We start from the raw sequence: 22,013 nt of genomic DNA, 5'->3' as shown, positions 1-22,013 counted from the left end.
GAGTATTTTAATGTACATCAGATACACATGTTCACACATATTCCACAATATGGTAGCAAAGGAACAGTTTGCCTGTTGAATGTTCAAGCAGCTCAACTCTCTTTAGCTTAAAAATCATCACTAGAACATCCAGAACAAATGAAGAATTCTTAGGCGGATATTTCAATACACTGATATCTTACATCAGTTCAGTCAGCTTTATCTTTATGCATTGGAACCTAAAATGGATCTACACCTCCTGATTCAGGTGATCCAGTGGGTTACAGCCAATTGTACCTGGAGATAGAGAGGAGAAAGAATAAAGATATCTCACTCTGGTGCTGTATTCTATCTTAGGGGGGGGGGGGGGGGGGGGGGGGGGGGGGGGGGGAGGGAGAATGCATAATTTTTCACCTCTTAATATATTCATTAGTTTATAATGACTGTTTCTGAAGTTAGTCAGTTAGTTAGTCAGTTAGTTAGTTATGGCTCTTGGTGCATGGTGTAGATTTGGTCTTGTTCAACATCATCGTTGCTAATCTAATTTATTCTTTTAGAAATTCACAAAATGAAATAGTCTGGAAATAAATGTATGGGAGGATTATGCATTCATCCACATTAAACCCAACTGTTATGCAATGGGCTTTACTGAGTCCTGCTGCCACTGAAAATTCCTAAGACTTAAGGAGAGCTGTTCGAAATCATAAATCTATGTATCATAAATTCTGCATGTAAATATATTTTTGTGAAAACAGAATTATAACCTGCTTGGTCAATAACACGTTATGTAGACGCGGCATCACTGAGTACCCAATGATGCTACAACCTTTACAACATTAATGAGGACCACACTTGTACAGGCTTAGTATTTTTATAAGCACAGAGTGAGTCATCCTATTTACAGAGGATCTTTGTTACTACAACACGGCTCGCCCCCGCCCTCTCTGAGCTCGCGCTCCTCTCTTCTCCACCTTCACGAGTTCTTCTGAAACCTGCGCGAGGCGGCTGCTGAATCGCGAGGCTCTTCCCGGCTCTGCCCGTCCTGCAGTCGTCATGGCTACAGTTGCGACCTCCACCCGCTTCACAGACGAATATCAGCTGTACGAGGAACTCGGAAAGTAAGCGCCCAGCTCCGCCGCTCTTGTTGCATTCAGCCTGTTTTGCCTGTGTCTGCGTGTCCGTGCGCGCACGCTTCTCTGCTGCTGTTATTATGTGCGTTTACCCCCGTGTTGATAAAATAGGGGGGGGTGTTAGGAGGACCACCTCTGCAGCGGCGAGCTCCGGCTCGTCTTTAGCCGTTAATGCGTTCAGAAGGCGGGCGGCGCCGGTCTGCCAGGGCGAAAGGTGTGAAACCTCGTGTCCTCAGTCCATTTATCGGCGGGTCGCCTGCGTCGTTTTGCACGGAGCCGCTGTGTGGTGGCATCCTCGGCTTCGGCCACTCAGAGCCGTGTTTGTGCGCGTCTACTGCAGAGTTCCCGCATGTGTCAAGCCACCAAAAAGGGGCGTTTTACTGCACACCGAACTGTGGCTGTGGCACATTCAGGCTGCTCCACGCAGATTAACACACACCAGGACCACAGTTTGCTGCCTGACTACAAAGCTACTTTGTAAGGTTTAATCTGCGTGTGCGGCGAACCGCTCTCAGGGAGGTGTGCGTGGAAGACGCAGCCAGCATGAGAAAACGCGGTTAAATGTCAATTCTACTCTGTATGTTCTCATGCAGCCAGACTCATGTTAAGCTAACTCACCCCTCCAGTCAAAAAAAAAACAAAAAAAAACAACCCACGACCTTTTCTCATACTCAGAATATTAGACATTATTAAATATGCATCATTTCCCTTTCTGTGTAATTGATGCGTGTCCCTGGAATATGGCAAGCTCAGCTCACATTCATGCACATAATCCAACAAAAACCTGACTCATCACGTCTTTTTTTCTGATTCTTCTGCCTCAGGGGAGCCTTCTCGGTTGTCCGCCGATGCGTCAAGAAGGCCACCGGCCAGGAGTATGCTGCAAAAATTATTAACACCAAGAAACTCTCAGCCAGAGGTAAATGCAGTCGGACTTTGCAGGAGCAGCATGCATGAATGCAGCCTGACTGTTAACAATAGGAAGCTTCTGGAGTGGCAGCGATGCGGTGCAGCCTCTCCGTCCTGAAAAGCAAGTTAGTTTTGGCCAGTGAGGTTATCACCTCAACAAAAGGTCTTCAGTGATTAATATTCACAATAGAAGAACGCTGACGATTACAGAGAAATGTTAAAAAAACAAAAAACAACCCAACGCAGACTAAGTTGTAAAGGAACATGTTTACTTTGGCTGATTTATAAATGTTCAAACTGCAGATTTTACAGCTGCTCATGCAAGTCTGAGGAGTGCCAAAGACAGTCAGTTCCACCAAGCTTCATTTATATAGTCATTTCTCTGTTTGCCAATGAAACAAAACATTTTTTTTTTTTACAACTTTTCTGAAGTGTAACTTTCAGCTGCAGAGTCAGAAATAGACTTGAGGTGTTGACAGCGACCACACAAGATGGCAGCACGTTTGTACCACTCTGTCAATGTTCAGTGGATTTAGTCCGTTTAAAAGGTCATAAAACAATCCGTTTTAACTGCCAGTGCACTTAAAGCAACAGGTTTTTCAGAGAACGTGCTGGCTCAGACCTAAGAAGCAGTATTCCAATACAAAGATGCCTTCTGCCCGTCCTCTTTGCTCTGGAAAAATATACCTGACAGGTTTTTCTTTTCTTTTTTTGCTGTTCTGTGTCTGCTGAACAGTCACGTGGGGATTGAGCACAATTTGTGGGAAGTGTTTTGAATATTAACAGTTTGGCGCACTTTGAATATGTAATCTGAACTCCTTTTGCATAAAGAGCGTCTTTCCAACGTTTTGACCTATCCGATCATGCAAATGTTTGTATTCCTCAAAGTGGCTCTTTTGCACCGTCTCTGTATGTAACCGTCTGCACTGGACCACTCAAGCGAGAGCGGTGGCAGGAAAAGCCGAGCTGTGCCAGTTGCAGACTGATGTTCTGAGAGGCTGTAGGCTGAATTCATCTCTATTCTCTCTCTTTTATCGCTCAAATGTGCCTGACCATCTCCTTTTGTTTTATGTCTTTTACTGTTCCCTCGCCCACACACTTTAAGCAAAATATTTGAGATCTTACAATCCCGAATCAATCGTTTGTGTGTGTGTGTGTGTGTGTGTGTGTGTGTGTGTGTGTGGTGTGTGTGTGTGTGTGTGTGTGTTGTGTGTGTGTGTGTGTGTGTGTGTGTGTGTGTGTGTGTGTGTGTGTGTGTGTGTGTGTGTGTGTGTGTTTTGGAGAGGGCTGTGTTGGCAGTGGTTTGGAGCTGATGGGAATTGCTTCATCCCTTAGGCTGCCCATAGAGGCCATATTGGGGGCTGGAAGGGGGGGGTTGTTGTCTTTGGAACAAGACATTAATCTCACCTACTTAACAGCTCACCTCCTGAACCAACTCTTTCAGTGTAACAGATGCACATTTGTTTGTTAGATGGTTTACAGTTTCCTTATTATGTGCTGAAATAGTCATCCTGAGGTTAGAATATTATGTTTAGGTTAGAATCACTGTTCAGTCAGGCCACATAGTTACAAGCTCCGAATCTGATATTTAGCAACCAAACTAAGACTGTTTTTACCTTCAGTTGTGTCGGTCACCAGAAGGAACCAGAGATAATGTCACAGTTCAAGCAGAATACTTTGATTTACCTTCTAATTATGTTAGTTAACGTGGGAAGAGATGAGATGTGTCACCAACACGAGCAGGAATCGGCCATATTTGCCGTTGCCTGATGCCAACAGGTCCCTGGGACGCTATCGCATCTTGCAAATTTGTTGTTTGACTGCGCAGAACCTGAATTTATACATGCAATTCTATATTGTGTTAAATAGTCAGTGTTATGTGACCCTTGAGCAGTCTAATTGCTTTTGTGTCCTGTGTTTGGAACACAATAAAACAAGGGATAGTTAAAACTGGCCAGTTAATAGAGGAGTTCATGCGTAGAGATAATTCAAACATTATAAATGTTTTAATTGTATAATTAAAAATGTTTATTAGCATATTAAATAAGTTCAGAGCCTGATAATGTGATGCATGTGTGTGACATTTTCCTTTTTTCCCCCAACATAATTATGAAATCGTTAACCAAGTTCCAAGGCGTGCACCACCCATTAACAGGCTTCTAATCCTGCCTGATGTATCTCTTCCTGTCAGTCTGATGTTGTGGTGATGTCAAGCTCCCAGAATGCATTTCTCTTTCACTTTTTCTTGTCCTTTCTTATTTCATTGGTTAAAATGCTTTGCAGTTTGCTTGTTTTGATGGTCTGATATCCCAGACCGGATCGCTTGTGTTTATGCCGCGTTTGTGTGCGTGCACAGGCGGGATTAAGCTCAGTTCTCTGTTCAGGGACAGCTCGGCGGCTGGTGGTGAGGTCAGAGATTATGTCTCGGTCATGTGGCGTCACACGCTTGCAGTCACTCGAGCGGACACTCGCATATGCACATGGTCGCTGTCATTCATGCACGTGCATCAACTCTGCTGCTCATCACTAATAACTTGTCAATGCTGCTCATTTTCTTTTCTTGATAGATTTTCTCACTAAAGAACCATTTCTTATTGGACATACGTACATGACATACATCAACCTGCATTAAACAGCCAATGGTCATTGTTAAAATTTTAAATTCTGATCAGTCATTCTTGTCATCCAATCCTCCAAATACTAAAAAAGTGTCTTAATGTGACTGGCTTGGTGCAGTAGATGAAGACGAGATGAGCCTTTCTGACACCACAGGAAACAGAAGTTGATAGAGGAAGTGTTCTCAAAAGTATTGGATCTAGTCTCTCTGTTTCTGTACTCGTACTTTGGTGAGGAACATTCACTTTTGTGCAAACTCATCCAAAAAGAGTGTTTTGGTGATGAACCGTGACTCTCATGTGGGTGATATTGCACCCACAAAGCACCAGAAGTTGTTGGTTAGACTTTTAAAAATGCAATAAAAGCAAATTAGGGAGATTTTAATATCTCTCTGACAGTCAGTTCACTATGGAAACTCATCTGACTGCAAAAAACTTTGTCTCTGCATGAATTAGGGCACGAATGCTTTATTCAAAGTGCAGATTTATCGACTGTTAGTGGAGCTGGAAATCAAATGATAATTGTGGTGAATAGAAATACATTTACTTTGTTGACAGAGAATAAAAGAAAGTGTTCTGAAAGACAAAAAGAATTGAATTTATGTTTGAAAATATGCTTTTAATTTGTAAAAATATGCCTTTAACTTTTAACTCGAACGCCACATGCTAGATATTTATGCTTTGATTTAGATTTCGGCCTTTGTGTCGCCACTTCAACTTACGAAGGTCAATTGGGGCTCGATAGCGGTACAAGTCCTCCTGTTTTTCCTCCTGTTTTAAGTAAGAACTGCAGTACAAAATCAAACGATTTGGATTCGTAGCTACAGCGGCGAGTATCCTTACTATCGCCCCTTTTAATTGAGGAATGATTTTCTCAAGTTTCAAGGAGAACCTCTCTTTTCTTTTCTCAGAGATTAAGACCAGGCAGCAAAATGCCCCTTCATTCAATCTCCAGAGTGCAAGTTTGGAGTTGTTGATCTTGTAGTTAGCAGCTAATGTCTACTTTAAAGGTCAGTCTCACTGGGCACAGCCTTGTCACATCATTCTGCAATGCTGGATCACCCCTGCATATAGATGGGAGTTTGTCACCTGCAGAGATGCGGCTTCACTGCAGATGCAGACCCAAATTAGGCATTCCTGTCCTCTCTTGCTGTTGTCGTGTGTTTATATTTAGCTGCAATTGTGTGTCACCTATTGTGTCGGAGTGTATTTTTACCCCTGTATTAGGTAAGGCCTTGTGATGTCAGCAAAAGCACAGGAGGAAGAGTGTCGCTATGCTCGACCTACTGTTGAATTATTGAGGCTTCTCTGCTCTCACTGAACATGAACAAGTGCTGGAGTGGACCTCAGACTTTCCTTTGCTTCACTTCTTCATCTGGTATTTCTCCCTCATTTCTCCTTTTGCCACCTTTTAGTCTTATTCTCCATTTTGGCCACTGTTTTGCCCCATCTCCTCCTCCTCTCCTCTGTTACACCAGGTCGCCACGTTGCCCACGATGTAGGCAGCCTGTGTGCATGTTTTCAGGCTTTTGGTGGGCTTCTGGTGCACTAGCTGGAGGCTGGATGGTGGAGGGCAGATAAACGTAGCAGTGCTGCACAGTGAATGTTTAATGGGACCAACTGTGAATATTTGATGAGAGGGAGAGTCGCATATGGCTAAAGAAGGATGTAGATATGAACAGAGTGTGAACTGGTCAAGCAGAAATTGTGTCTAATGCCACGAGCGTGGTGCATGTGTCTGCACCATCCTCTTACTGAAATAGGAGTGCCAGTGCGTGTTTCCTCTTTCTGTCGCATCTATCGTGCTCTCTTTTTGTCTCATTATCAGCTCTGCATTATTGCTCCTTTCTAAAGCATATGGTATGACACGGAAGCCAACAGGAATAAAATTTTAATTTAGTATGCCGGACAAACGGGGGGAGCTGACTGATATCATAAATAATGGACAAAATCCCCACTACTGTTAACTGAAGCCCAGGCTGAGATGTGTACCAGATCTACTCCAAATGTTCAAATTCTTCATAGTTTCAATATGTAGCAGGAAGAAACCTCACATTTCTGCATCTACAGCCAGTAGTAATGGTGGGGGGGGGACTGATGAGGGTTTTCTGGCTGAGCTTGTTTGAGGTTTTACTACTTGCCAGCATTTTATTGGATTACACGACATCAAGGAGTCGTGTCGTGCACGTGAGCCCATCTGTCCAGATTAGCCTGTAAACCTACCAGTTTATTACATTTCGTCCCTCTATGATGTCTCTTTAAGTCTTGATGGTTGAGTATCGGCAGTAGTTAACTGAGTAAAATAACTTATACCTGTTTTGCATCTTTACAGGTTGTCCTGCATCCTGCATGAAATGCACAAAGCGTAGTAGAAATAAAGTTAAGGGCTAAAAAAGGAAGGAAGACGAATGTAAGGAAGGAAGTAGAAGGCAAAGTTAAGAATAAAGTTGAGGCGGTAGTCATTTAGAAAGTTGATAAGTGATTCAAGCACCAAGTTGGAATGTGGGGTTGTGGGGGGGATGTGGCATGAACATTTGCAGCATCTTGATTTATGACATTAAATTGTACGCTCACTGTCATTCAAACTACTCATGTCTGTGGTAACCACCACCACCACTGCTGTTGTCGGCATCTGGCTGCAAAGATTAGAGAATGTTCCTCTGTGCATGTCATGCACAATAAATATCTGCCCACTTCAGTCAGAACTTCAGCCTGGATGTCAATCACACGAAAGGATTTTTGTAAAATGTTTAAGTTTTAGATCTTTATTCTGACAGCAGTTCCTGAAGCTTCTACCGGCTCCAAAAATGCAGCCCGTGCTCTCAGGACTAAATGTGGATGAAAAGAAGACATCTACCATCTTGTTTCCAGCCATTCGAATGAGACTGATCAGTCTGGGGATTCAGGCTTTCGATACGCTTTCACGTGCAGTCACAACAGGAGTGGGGCTGGTCATTAATCCTCCTCAGAATGTTTTTGGTCTGTAGGAATAAACAAGAGTGCCTGTAGGAAACCCACACAGGCATGCAAACTTTCAGGACGGCCCTGCTACCATTTGGCTTGAATAACTCGCCTGAAAGGTTTGAAACCCTGCAGCCATTATGCAATGTCAGGATCTAATGCAGTGGCTTTAGTACAGAGAGGCGTTGGCCTTTTGGTCCAGGGAGTCTACCTGAATGATTTACATTTGTTTGAAATCTATACAAACTACAAACATGATGCAATAAAAAGTAAAAGCTGGCTGCTGCTCTTGCGTTTCAGTTGGACTCCCAGTGCAAACAGAGAGGCCCAGAGCACGGAGATGACTGTGAATATGTGTTGACATTTTGTTGTCATTATCTCCATTTATACTGAGCTTTCTTTGCACAAGGCTGCTGTTTTCCCAAGAGGAGCATATTTGAGCAGCCGCACACAAGCACACGCCCAGTATTGATCCTATACCATAATCTGTAGGCACACAGGTTCCTTTCTTCCTTGTATGATGCTTTGGTAGTTATGTCTGAAATGTCTTTGGTAATGTCATTTAAAATTGGCTCCAAGGGTGATTTATAACATTTGGGTTTGGTTGTTCCTTCCCTTTATTGGCACCAAACTCTCTGTTTCCAGTGTCACAATCAGAAAAGCCTTTTATAATAAAAGCCTAATTCAAATTTTAACAAAAGAATGAACATTTACTGTGCCATATTATTCTCAATATTGATAACTGCATTTGAATGTATAAACTTAATTCCATTTGAATATTTTCCTCCATTTTCCACAATCCAACATGAAGGCAGATGACACATTTGGAGAAATGATGGAACTTGTTAATCAGGTTATGGATTTATCACTCAAATTATGCTGGTATTTTATAGATTTTTAACTAAGCAGATGTTTATGTGCCAGGTCAGGATAGCAGCTAATTTTGCTCTTTACCAGCTGTAGGTGCATGGACATGTGTTCCGCTGGGCTGGTCATTTTATCTTCAGCTGATGGTGTATTTGCAGATGAAATATCGTGAGGAATAAACACCAGTGACTCCTGTTTTTGGGTTGCTTGGCCGGTGGAGCATTATTAAAAATGACAGCCTCACACAGCAGTTATCATTTCTTCTTTTTCGACAGTCTTGTCCACACCAGCACGTCCTGATTCGAGACATTGCCCACGTTAGCTGGCATGCTCACGAGCTAACAGTAAATCTGAAGTGTGTATAAGCTGCTGTGCACAGCATGTACACAAGCCCGTGCCATTTACCATGTTGTTGAGATGTGAATGGTAAACACAGTCAATCCTGAAAGAACGACGTCTGGATTCTACCCGAGACTCAATACACATATAAAAATGCTGCCTTTTATAGTTATTTTTGAATGAGTGTTTAAACATTTTCGGTATTCTATGAAGCAAATCTTGAGAGAGATTGAATGTTGCAGTTCTGAACTTTAGTGGAACTGAAATGACATCCCAAATTCTAATCAGGACTCTGCCAAATAAGGAGAACATCCCTTAAGGTGCTTCTACAAATGGTGCAAAAATATTCTTTCATGTGCACAACTTAATAAAGTGCAGGGTAGGACTGGCCAAAAGGACCCCTTGAATGAGAATGAAGTTACGGAACATCATGTCTCATATGGAAGTTCAAGCGGGATGGCTGGTGGTGTGGTGGGCTTGTACTCTCTTCTGAAATTCTATGTAAAAAGACATTTAATGGGTGAGAGTGGGGAAACTTCTCAGAATGAGACAGAAGATGGCAACATAGGCAGGAGACAGAGGAAGCAGAAACATCAAAAAGGAACCTCTTTTGGCTATATTTGTTAGTTTTAAAAATAAACTCTCTAAGGGTTCATAGCAGGAACACACTGGGTCTTTTTTCCTGTGAAAGCTAATGTAAATGGTCTCTCCAGGCAACGCGGCGAAGGTCCTGTTAGACTTCATTTAACACCCTCAGTTAACACGCAGTGAGCCGCAGACAGCAACCGAGGACGGTTTCTTATATTAAGCGGTTGAAAAGAAAACATTATCTCAAGAACCAGAAGAAGAGCAAAGAGCTGCTTGGTTGAGCTGCTCTGATTCCTTTCAGACCTAAACACGCATGCACGCACACACACACAAACACACCACAGCACCACAATGTTTTCATCCTGAATTTCAAAACGGCATGTACGAACATGGAAGAAGCGAGTTCTCTTCTCATCATCATAGGTTTGATTTGAATTGCAGCATATTTCAAAATGTAAAGTGGGAAACATGTTCAGAGCTAAATCTGAAGTGACTTGACCACAGCTACGGGGCCAGAAAGGGTTTGAGCTGAAACCCTTTAGTGGATGCTGGATGCGCAGGAGCTTCAGCAGTGGAAGTAAAGGACTGAAGGACAAAACAGGATCTATGGATTTGAGGACTGAAATATTCACATTATTATCAATATTATCCATTTGTTTGTTTCGGTGCCGTCCTCTCTGGTTTGTCCTTCCTATTGTGACCCACCGACACTAGACTATCCTCACAGCAGTGTGTGAATGGGCCCACTTGTTGATGTCTCAAAACTCTCATTTTTGTGCCTTTGTCTGGCTTCTTCTGCCAGTCTGTCTCAGCCTGTTCCTCCGCCCATCTCTGCAGGGTGACGCAGGGCAGGACGGGTCGGTGTGATTCAGAGCTGTAAGCCAGACGAGGATTGGGTCTATTTATAGCCCCCGTCTGCACCGGGCCTCACTGACTCCATCTTTGTCTGTTTTTTTTTTTTTCTCTCTCTCATTCATTGATCCCGCTTCTGGAGGTCATCTTTTAATCCCGTTTTACCCTCAGATGATGACACCAGTATAACAAGCTGTGACCCACACCTGCAAACCATGTTTGCTGTAAACTCTTCCTCTGCTGTACGTCCTTTCATTCCATAGTTCTAATAATATTTGCTCTGTTAAAACTTGTCTTTTTACCTCTTTTTTAAGTTCTTTTATATGTACTTATGACACCTGTGAGTTTGTTGGAACATGTTTGATAACACAAGTCAGCTTAATGAGTATTAGAAATTGTTTGTTGGCTTATCACCGAATTAATAGCTGTCTCTTTGTACTTTCCCCTTATGGTTCCGCCATCACCGGGCCATATATTATAGCTGTGTTTATTTGACCATACTTGAACTTGAGTCATTGCCACTACAATAGTTTATTCCTGACTTGGGGCTGTTTGTTTCCTTGATTTACTCGAATGCTTTAAGTGGAACCACCAGCTTCGCTGAGATGAAAAACACCTCCCTCTGCTGATGTCTGCAGATGCATTTTGACCTCTGTCGGGGGTGTTACGAGACCTGAAGGCGGCATCACAATGATTTTTTTTTTAAAGTCTGAAGCTGTTCTGTGCGCTCCGGTTGTGGTGGTGACTCATCGTGCTAAAATCCCGCTGCGCTGACTGTGCACATCGCCAGCTCGGCTCTAATCAGCAGATAAAGAACGGTACGTGGCAACCGTGATCTCTTGTTGTCTCCCTTGAGGAGCCCTCCACAACGAGCACGCTGACTCTTTAATAACTACATATGGTGCACTGAGATATTGCGCTTCAGATGGTTTAGTGGTGTTGTCAAGATTTGCTAAATTCTTTTTTTGGGTATTTGTGAACGGCTGAAAAATATCAGTTTAACAGGAAACACAGTGCGGCTGTGCCAGAAACCCCACAAACACCTAGATCAACATCTGCACTGCAGAAAAACACCACCGCTGTGACCGCTTGTTACAGAAAACGGCATCAGGGCCGAAGTGCTTTTGCTTATTTTCAGTTTATTGGGGGGTATTTGTTCCACTGTGAGCTTAGTTAGATAGATTTATTGAAATGTAGAGGCTGGCTCTGCAGGCAGAAGCTAAATGAGGTACATGGTTGATGGGTCTTGCTTCCAGACAGAGGATGTGAGCTGGGAGAAGCCATCTACACATCCGTTCTCTTAGAGATGGTAATAAAGGGAGGGCCGGGTGGATAAATGAGTTTAATGATGTGCCAGCCAGTCAGTTATCACTCAGTCCAATCGGGTTAAGTGCTGCATGCTGTTCAGCCTGCTGAAGATGCTGTGATGTCGCTGCATCTCTGGAGAGAACAGCAGAAAGTTTCACACCGATTCCTCTCGCTGTGTTTTGTAAAAAAAGGATGCCGTTTGAACTTGGTTGTCTGACTGGGACGCTGACATGTTTCACAGCAGGGGGGTGACGTCCGACTCTGTGATTTGCCATTTTTATTTTCACATTGATCAGCTTCCATTCAGCTGCTGTCTTTGTCCTGCGCAATTAGTCCCCTTCCAACGTGTGCCAAGCCGTCATCTTTTTACTGGACGGCTTTCGTTTCCACCGTTTGTCAGCCCAGACTGTGTCTGCTATCAAAAGCAAAATAAAGCTGCCACCTCGGGTCAGCACAAAGAAGTCTATTTTTGTAGGCTGAACCAGAGCGGCCAGAATAACCCAATAAGGCTCTGAGAACCAAGCTGCGGAATGTCTGCAGAATGCTTTGATTCGGTGAATACGTCGGTCACACAGATTAAAGTGTGCGTGTGTGTGTGTGTGTGTGTGTGTGTGTGTGTGTGTGTGTGTGTGTGTGTGGTGTGTGTGTGTGTGTGTGTGTGTGTGTGTGTGTGTGGTGTGTGTGTGTGTGTGTGGTGTGTGTGTGTGTGTGTGTGTGGTGTGCGTGTGTGTGTTTCTGCGTGCAGACCTGCATTTATTTTTCAATGTATACATTCAGACACTTTCATCTATTGATTTTCACTGAAGCTGAAGCCTTCTGTAACCTCAGAGTTGAGCCTCCACCCTGATTCCTGACACATTTAGTTTCCACTCGGCATGTTAATCATTAAGACGCTGCAGTTGTATCATTAATGGTTGTCCTGACCTCATCACGCCAACAGAAGCCTCAACTGGATGGGGATTAGAGGCGTCTGCTGTCTCTTCTTCTCTGCCACACACTCAGCCCATCTGTCTCTCTACGACCAGCTGCTGGGGCTCACACCCTTCAACTCTCCCACACCCAGCACGTGCACGCACTCTGATATCCTCTCATCAGAAACATTAACTGGACTCTGATTGTATTACAGCCACTGGACTAATTTCACTAAGTTCATCAAGCGCCGAGATTGTTGGTGGACACACTCGTTCAGTGTTTGTCTGACTGTCCACAACTAAACTCTCAGCAGCTGCTATTGGGGTTTAACTTGACCGTAACCTTATGTGTACATTTACTTACTGTACATTTGACTATTGTGTGTGTGGGGGGGGGCTGGATGCAACATTAATGTACCAAATTTCTAAAAGTCTTGCAAATCTGACTTTAAGTTTTAATAATTCTATAAATCAATGCTTGACAGATCTAATAATTATTCCTATTTAGTCAAAACCAGGTAATAAAGGATGTTTTCCCGTGCAAAGCTGCTGCTGAACAATATAAAACCATCCAATTCAGAAGATGTTATATAACCTCTGTTCTGTTCTCTGTCCTCTGTCTGCACATCCAGTCAGTTTCTTTGTTTTTGTTTCTTGCTTTCAGATCATCAGAAACTGGAGCGAGAGGCGAGAATCTGCCGTCTCCTGAAGCATCCAAACATCGGTAATTACCTAAAGAGAGGAGGCAGGCAGATGTGTCATCCGAACAGCAGTGATCTCTCTGGTTTTTCCCCCCCATAATATTACCTACATGTAGAATCCAGCAAAATAGGCACAGTGTTTTTATAGTAAGAAAAATGTTTGTTGCTTGTTTGTTTGTTGCTGGCTGCAGTTGAAAGAGTGTGTCACTCTTGTCTGTGCAGTCATGCTGGCTTTGTTCATTTTCACTGGGAGAAAACCCAATTCCTGCCATCAGATTCATTATTGACGATTAAAACCTGGCAACCATTCTGTCAAGAGCCCATTCCCACTGGAGTTGAGGCGGTGCGCATTTCCCAATAAACAGGAACACTTAACCGTTTCTATTCTCAAGATCCCTTTAAGGGTTATTTGTTCCCAATTACCGACTTCGGTGACCGTAAATCATATTATTAACAAGTTATCAGTTACTAAATGCAAATTTGTCCTGATGGAAAACTGCATTCATTCATTCATTCAGTCATCGGAGCATCAACACCTTTCTTTTTCGTCCTCCCTCTATAGTACGACTGCACGACAGCATCTCGGAGGAGGGTTTCCACTACCTGGTCTTTGACCTGTGAGTACCTCACCAATGTGGTCGCTAGTTAACAACACTGCACTATCGGGTTTCTGTTGTCTGCAGTCAAATGTCTGATGTATCTGATGTATAAAACTATAAATGGGACTATAAATTCAGTGGTAGTCATCATTGTGGATCTGAGGATAAATGGGTGTTTTCTCTCGGTCTGCAGCGTCACCGGAGGAGAGCTGTTTGAGGACATCGTTGCTAGAGAGTACTACAGCGAGTCAGATGCAAGGTACAGTCAGCTCAGCTTGCTTTTGCCTGTGAAATGGGTGAGAACATGTTGAGGTGTTAATTCCTTGCACAAATGTGATGTCGAAGGTTTACTGCTGAGTCTGTGTGTCTCTTTAAGCCACTGCATCAATCAGATCTTGGAGAGCATCTGTCACATCCACCAGCATGACATCGTGCACAGGGACCTGAAGGTGAGGTATCTTGTGTGAGAGGGTCTTTTTTGTACCTCTGATGTCACATTTGCTTTTATTTAGACTTTTTTTTGTGAATTGGGAAGAAAGAGGTTGGCTGCAGGTCTAAACGCACTGCGTGTGTGGACGTCATTCTCTTACGTGAAGAGCAGATTAAGAGATTAGCATCCTCCGACTCTCTCTTCACCTCCAGACTGTTCCCATCTTCCCCCACATCTGTACCCCCTCCTCCTGCTACTGTCTGTTCTGCTATGACGAAAGCAGACCGGCTGCTATTAATAGCAGGTTGGCTGGTGATGTATTTGCCCACAGCGAGACTGGCCCCCCCACAAACCCCCAGCAGACACCAACATCATCAGTCAATTTCGTGTTTATAACTCTTCCGCATTTTCTAAATGGCAAAAAGAGGACTAATAAACACGGAGTCTTTGTCAAACAGGTCCTATGATCGTAGAAAAATACCAAAACTGTATTACGGTTCTACATTATCTATTTGAGTTAAAACTGGCTTTAAAGTGGAACTGTAATTAGGAGAGAAAACCTGCAAATGACTCATTGAGTGTTTTCTTCCTTTTGTATAGGTTTTAATGAGATAACTGAATATTGATGCCATAAGACATGTGTCCTTAAACAGGCCGTGTCCTGAATCGTCTGCAGTGCAGTTTTATTGGTCAGAACTGTCAAGAGTTCTGTATTAAATGTGTTGACAGCTGACTACAAAGGTCATTTCTTTAGGGGAGGCCTCTGTCTCCTGTTTGACCAAATCACGGCTGACTGGCTGTAGATGTCATCGTGCTCCTGCAACTCATCCACTCATGCAGACATGGAGGCATCTTTATTTCTCCTTCTCTTAATTAAATGTGTGTTTTTTGTGATCTCAACTTGTGCTTCAAAACATCAGAGAGTTCACCCAAGGAGAAACATTAATAATTTGGTGTTCATTTTAGCAGCTCGCTCCTCTATAAATTGCATTTTGAAGGTTTTTGAACAATAACCAAAAATGCACATTGGATTTAAGAGAGAAATAAGGAGCTTTCTAAGTGGAGAAGGTCTAAAAGAACAATGTGTGTGTTTGTTGCAGCCAGAGAACCTGCTGTTGGCCAGTAAGATGAAGGGAGCAGCCGTCAAACTGGCCGATTTCGGTTTAGCCATCGAGGTGCAGGGAGAGCAACAGGCATGGTTTGGTGAGAATATCGTGTTTACTCCAGTTGTGAAAGGCTGCTGTCTGTGGCCTTTGGCTCTTAAAAAGCAGGTTAAGACCTTGGCTGCATCACATAGATTTAAAGGTCACACACCAGCCTTGACATTAAAACATGCAGCTCTCTCCGACCTGATTTTAGTCAGTCTTCTTATTTTTGACAGGTTTTGCTGGAACTCCAGGATATCTCTCACCAGAGGTACTGAGGAAGGACCCGTATGGAAGACCAGTGGACATCTGGGCATGTGGTCAGTTGTTGAGCTCATTTGCTCCTTCAGGGAAACTTTGACTCCTGAATATGTACGCCAGGGGTGCTCACATTTTTTCAGCATGCGAGCTACTTACAAAATGACCAAGTCAACATGATCTACCCACCACAAAAATGCAAAACATCTAATTATTTTCAAATGTATCGAGGATTCTTTCTATGTACAATGTATGTTGATGTACCTTGCATCACCGAATGAGCCAATAATGCAAAACGCACATAATAATCAACTATTAACATTTTTTTGTAATTGGCTGAGTTTACTTTAAAGACAATCTAGAATTGAATCAGCCAGGGACGCATAGTCCGGACAGTAGCTGCTGACAGCCAGCTTCAAGCACACTTCCAAATGTTCATCAGTCATGGTGGAACGCTATTTGGACTTAATAATCTTCAACACACTTCGAAAATGACATCGTGAAAAAAAAAGTCCACCTCCCATTTCGTATGAAAGTGATATGTTTTTGTCTTCTTACTTGGTCCCGCTCCCTCATTCATTTTGATGACCATAAGCTTTAGCGATGGCTTAAAATCAGAGGTAATTCGCTGAATAGCTTAGCGCTCGAGCGGTGACCTAAAGGTCAAAATTCAGTTGTCATCTAACTGGCTGCCCTGTCAATCAAGTGACGGGATGAATGATAGGCTGATATTTTTGATATTTTTCTGATGTACACATTAATTTATAATTTGGACTTTTTTGTGTGACAGGTGTGATTCTGTACATCTTGTTGGTGGGCTACCCTCCCTTCTGGGATGAAGACCAACACAAACTTTACCAACAAATTAAAGCAGGCGCATACGATGTGAGTAAATTATTTACACCGTTGGATCTTTTTTATCAGCAGATTTAAATATGCAAGTCTGTACAAACGCTTTCTAACGACCAGCGCACGCTGGAGGAAGTGTCTTATCTGAATCCATATGCCGATATTAGAGAGTAGGTAGAAGACAATGACTGGACCATCAATGAGAAAGTGTTGCTGTAGTTACCAGTTATCTGGATGGCTGCTGACTGCAGTGGAAACAGGAAGTGTTGCCTGCTGACTGTCTGGTCACTACAACTGACACTTTCAGATGGTTCTGACAACAATAAACAGGAAAAGTCATGGAATTTCCTGTTACTTCCTGCTGGGGCCAACGTGTTGATGTCTCTGGAGAGCCTCGGAGTTCATGGAAGGCGATTTCTAAAACATAATCAGATTTCATTCATTTTGAAGTAATTAAAAACTAGACGAGCGATGCGCTACAGCTCATTAAGTCTCATTAAATAACTCCTTAACAATTGTAGTATTAATTGCTTGATATGGGATTGCCTCTGTGGTTTATTTATCTTGTTGCATCCTCTGAGTCTTGGGAAATTATTACTTTTATTTATTTCCGTAATTGGAAATCACCTAATCTAATGAATGTTAAATGATATGAAGTGTTTGACAGATAACTGTAGATACTGATTTTGTTGATATGGAGACGGGTTGTTTAAAGTCCTTGTGATATTTTGGACTTATTTAATTTTCGGTGATGTTACTGTGTCATTCGAACAATTTTGGTACTCTTTCAGCTGTCCGGCCGATAATTATAGACGCATAATTTAAGGCTAGTTAGTAACACCCTTTTTTGATAATAAGCTTAGCTTAAACAGTTGTTGTGAATGGGCAGTGCTGACCTGGCTAGTCTAAAGTCATTAGCTACGCCTTTGTTAATGTGACTTCTGTATTTGTCAGATAATGTGCACTTGCACACATCCACATCTAAAATATTCTTCTACAACCTTCTTGAAACATGTTTACGCTATAAAAGGAAGCTATCATCAAAGTAGCCTATTTTTGTTTTTAAAAGAAAATGAACTACACTACCCATGATCCTGTAGTGTGGAAGATGTCAAATGCTTTATTAGAATTAGTTTCCTTTTTAACTGGTTCCTGAGGCTGGTGTAAAACGTATCGCCTGGTCCTCTTTTAGTTTCCCTCACCAGAGTGGGACACAGTGACCCCCGAGGCCAAGAATCTGATCAATCAGATGTTAACGATCAACCCTGCCAAAAGGATCACTGCCGACCAGGCCCTCAAGCATCCTTGGGTCTGCGTAAGTCACACTTTCATCCTAATAATCATGTCACCATTTTGATACTTCCAACTTCATTATTATGAGATGTTTTTAATGCTGCTCATCATAGTGCTGTAAAGCTTTGGCCACTGGTTATTCAGTGTTTTTAGCAATACTACTGAGAATAACATTTCCATCCTTTATAGAAAAAAGATCTTTTATGAGCATTATTTAATTTTGTTAGGACTTATTTACGAGTTTATGCTAAGCCTTTCAAAGGTCGTTCTGAAAGTGATATTAAATGGTGGTTTTGCCTCCTCTTTAAGCAACGTTCCACGGTGGCCTCCATGATGCACCGCCAAGAGACTGTGGAGTGTCTGCGCAAGTTCAACGCCAGGAGGAAACTTAAGGTGAGCCGTGACACTAATCACACACATGCAAACGCACACAGATGTGCATTTTCACATGTCTTTGTCTCTCCGCAGGGTGCTATCCTCACAACAATGTTGGTGTCCAGGAACTTTTCAGGTGAGTTTTCTCAGCAACACTACACACATCAGGAGGAAAATCTAGTTTTATTACTGTTTTGTTTGCTTAAGGAAGCTTTGCTCTTCTGTTTTAATCCCTGTCGGTAACCTTTGACCCAAACCTGTCCCCATAACCACATACTATTTTTCATTGTTCACATTTCCTCTCGGCTTTGTCGGTAGCTTCACACTTCAGGCTTAGGTTTCCTCTCCGTCAGCAGATACAATGGAGAAAGTGCCAGACGCACTTTTAAATAAGTGTTTGTGAGCTTTCCGTTGTAGACTAACAAGCTAATGCATAGACGCGGCTGTCTTCACATGCGCTAATGGAAGCTGCTGCGTTTAAAAGCCACCTACTTTTTACCGTGAGGACTGATTGGATTTATGTGGCTTCAATTAGCAGCTTTATCCAGTTAGCATCCATTATATTAATACTTCCAGAGCAGAACCTGCATTCTTTTTTAATACTCGGGACAATATTAGATTGAATTAGTAATCCTGAAGGATGTCGGGCTTTGCATCCCTCTCTGTCCGATAGTGGGACGGCAGCATACCAGCCCTGCCGCCACCACCAGCACGGCCGCGATGGCACAGGAAGGTATGTTTGCTTGAAGGGCTTGTTGGAGTTGCGTTCTGCCAACCTCGTGCTCAGGCTAATGGCATGTTGCCTGGGCTGGTTGAATCCCTTCGCCTGCTGCTCCTACACGCTGACGGGCCTCTTTTGATTGCACCCGGGCATCTGACACACAAACACAAGCGCACACATACTAACATGCATCAACTTCCACAAGCTAACACGGATGCAGAAGCCGTACAGGCTGCATGTGTGCCCCTCCTCTTGTAAACACCCACAGACACTCCAGTACCTCGAGAACATTCCCAGTTTTGCCTCCTTCAGGACACGCAGCTGATGCCCAGTCGATGGCCGCTTCTTCCCTCTGCATGGCTCCGGTTCTAACAGCAAGCCAAGCATGTGTATGAGCACTGAGTCCAGTTCAGAGCGCCAACCTGCATGCAAAGCTGGTCCAGCAGAATGAGCAGCATCCTTTGTAATCAATATTTCCTTGTCTGCTGTTTCCCGCCTGCGCGGTTAAAACGCAACTCAAAGGAAAGTTGCTAGTGGGCTGGGGAACCCTGTATGAAACATGTGCATGATGGAGCAAATTTGTGTTTAAGTCAGGTGGAAATCAGGTAAATGTGTTGTAAAAGTGACCATATTCACGGATGCCTTATTCTAGTCAAACAGCACGTTTGCAGAATCCACCCAGAATGAAGCATCCTGAGCTTTGGTCACGTGACCGGCCCAGCGGCTTTTGTAAAGGTTATCTATTCGGAAATAGAAAGGAAAATATTTCAGTCTGTTTTTGATCCTTAAGCGGAAAGTAGACATTTCGATGGTTTTTATTTTCCTTTAGTCCTGAAATAACTCTGAAATGGTCATGATGCTGCATGAACCCACCAGCTCTGTGAAAAAGATTAAACGTCTGTTATTAACACTTTTAAGATTAAATGTGTTATTAACACTTTTAGTTAATTATGAATACCAAATATACTAATGTTAAAGACGTTACTCTTCACTTCTCCCCTTTCTCTTCTTATTACTTTTTAAGGTAATAGACTCGGCTATGAGATGTTCTTTGGAAATAAGTGAAACAATTATTTAAACAGTCTGTTGAGTTCTTTTGTTCCAGTTTGTGAAATCAGCTGACAGAACATTGGACTCATTTTAAAAAAGCTTCGATTTCTGTTGACTGATCCATCTCAACTGCGTCTTTTCTTCTTTCTTTCAGCGTGTAAATCGTTACTAAACAAAAAGTCTGATGGTGTGAAGGTAAGCGCCCTGACCTGGAAATGCTCTTACGCCACTTCCTGTGTTCTTTTCCTGAATGTGGTCTCTTCTCTGTTTTTAATGAGTGAGGTTAATTTAAAAGGGGTCTTAAAATACTTAAACATTTATTACAAGAGACGTTTTTGCTGCTTCCGGCTTATTCTAAATTGACAGTCAGCGTCTGCATGCAGTGAATTGCCAAAATTATCAATCAGTCTTTATTTATAAAGTGTCTGTTACAATCAAAATTGTTTCTAGGCGCTTTACAGAATCCCAGGGCCTGACCCCCAACAAGGAACACTGGCAAGGAAAAACTCCCATTTAACAGGAAGAAACCTTGAGCAGGACCAGGCTCATGTAGGGGGACCCTCCTGCTGATGGGGGGGCTGGGTAGAATTAGCAATCAGCATCCCGCCATGAGTCCAATCTTGTAGTTAGCTGTATAACCTGTGTATTGTTAATGCAGCAGGTTGTTCTTTCCTCTTCTGTAATCTTTTTAACATCCCTTTTTGCCATTTTTGTATCTGTTTAAGCTTGTGCAGTAGTTTTCCCGCCTCTGGGATCAGTCTGACAGCTTCACTCTGTGTTTTTAATTCGCTCCTTGTTTCCCGATGACCCTCTCTTTCTTTTTTCCGTGCGCCTCCTCCTCGTCTGTCAGAAAAGGAAATCCAGCTCGAGTGTTTGTTTGATGGTGAGATGGGCTCGGTCGTTTACGTTCATTTTTCATGCTCCGTCTCTCTCCGGGTCATTCCTCCCTCTGGCCTCCCCTCTGACTTTGTCCGATTAGTTTTGTTTTGGTGCCTCCTTTTGAGGCCTCCTCAGCATCTCTGCATCTGCTTCTGCCATAACTACCATGGAAACCATTTCACATCCTGATGGACCTGTGTGCCAAAGTTCATTGGATAAAATTAGGATTTGTGGGTCATACATCACTAATGCATTAATCCCAAGTAACGGAGAACATTTAAATGGTTACACATTGACAAATAACCAGACAGAGCTGAGAAATACAATTTTAACTTGAACTAAAACAGAATAAAATTGTCCTTTTTAAACTGGCAGGCTCGCTGGGAACTTGACTGGTTGTCCTGCTAGTCAGTACAGGAGAAGGTGCTGCTAAAGGGTTAGCTGTTTATGGTTTCATCTGTTTATTAAATAAAAAAGCAGAACCTTCCTCATGCACACTCGTTCTCTTCAGCAAAACCAGAATAAATATCGGGGCCTTTCACTGCATGCAAAGACCTGGACTGATCATTAAAAACAACTCATATTCTGACTTTAGGCCTCCAGAAATTGGGTTTGTGATTTGGATACAGACTCTTATTGTGAATTGCTGCTTTAAAAACCTAATTTTCTGTCTACATACAGATATTGGACAAAGAATTTTAGCAATAGAGTCTCTCAGTAGAGCCGATTTTGGGACAGAGAGGTGGTGCAGTCATTCGCCCTGCAGGTCTCTGATATGTGTCTCCGTCGGGGGGGTTGCGCAGCGTATTCCCTGTTTTTGTGCTGCCGTCCCCGGAGGGTTGCGGGATTACCTCTGTGGGGAGTGTTGGGAGTCATTCTGTGTTGTGTTTCTTTGCCCCGGTCACAGGGAGACAGCAGTAAAAACAGTGTAGTCAGCAGCAGCAGCACCAAAGACAGCAGCATGTCATCCGCAGCGCCGATGGTACATCATCCCTGTTTGGTTCTTTTCACTTTATCTCACCATTTTCACCTTCTTTTACATCAGTCCTGTCTCCTCCTGCTTTGTGACCTGTCTAGTGAATATTCCCTGCAGCTTGGCCTCTTTCACAACCTTCACCTTCAGCATCTTTGCTTCTGCTTTGACAAACTGTGACAGATTTTCGTGGGTTAATGGCAGTCGTCCATCCATAATTGATAAAGGCTTGCTTTAAATATGTAGATTTAGGAGTTTTTTGGAGCTTTCATCCTCATCAG

The 22,013-nt window shown here is 42.9% G+C and overlaps 1 protein-coding gene across 15 annotated transcripts in view; it reads left to right on the top strand.

Moving 5' to 3' along the window:
- Positions 1–833: 833 nt before the first annotated feature.
- Positions 834–22,013, top strand: part of camk2g2 (calcium/calmodulin-dependent protein kinase (CaM kinase) II gamma 2) — a 28,005-nt gene continuing 6,825 nt past the window's right edge. For 2 of the 15 annotated variants that reach the window (XM_057048466.1, XM_057048464.1), the window contains exons 1-16: positions 834–1,097; positions 1,934–2,028; positions 13,124–13,183; positions 13,723–13,777; positions 13,953–14,018; positions 14,136–14,208; positions 15,290–15,392; positions 15,571–15,654; positions 16,383–16,477; positions 17,634–17,756; positions 18,044–18,127; positions 18,203–18,245; positions 18,783–18,842; positions 20,035–20,075; positions 20,731–20,763; positions 21,667–21,741. In XM_057048466.1, coding sequence (XP_056904446.1) covers positions 1,033–1,097; positions 1,934–2,028; positions 13,124–13,183; positions 13,723–13,777; positions 13,953–14,018; positions 14,136–14,208; positions 15,290–15,392; positions 15,571–15,654; positions 16,383–16,477; positions 17,634–17,756; positions 18,044–18,127; positions 18,203–18,245; positions 18,783–18,842; positions 20,035–20,075; positions 20,731–20,763; positions 21,667–21,741 — 1,155 coding nt within the window. In that variant the 5' untranslated portion in view covers positions 834–1,032. The remainder of the gene's footprint in view (positions 1,098–1,933; positions 2,029–13,123; positions 13,184–13,722; positions 13,778–13,952; positions 14,019–14,135; positions 14,209–15,289; positions 15,393–15,570; positions 15,655–16,382; positions 16,478–17,633; positions 17,757–18,043; positions 18,128–18,202; positions 18,246–18,782; positions 18,843–20,034; positions 20,076–20,730; positions 20,764–21,666; positions 21,742–22,013) is intronic. The other 13 variants (XM_057048469.1, XM_057048465.1, XM_057048474.1 and 10 more) reach the window with 8 other exon arrangements.

Source organism: Takifugu flavidus, chromosome 11 (genome assembly GCF_003711565.1).
Source record: "Takifugu flavidus isolate HTHZ2018 chromosome 11, ASM371156v2, whole genome shotgun sequence".
In the NCBI taxonomy this organism is placed as follows: Eukaryota; Metazoa; Chordata; class Actinopteri; order Tetraodontiformes; family Tetraodontidae; genus Takifugu; species Takifugu flavidus.
The sequence above is the reverse complement of the archived record's forward strand: the minus strand, read 5'-3'. Positions and strand labels throughout refer to the sequence as shown.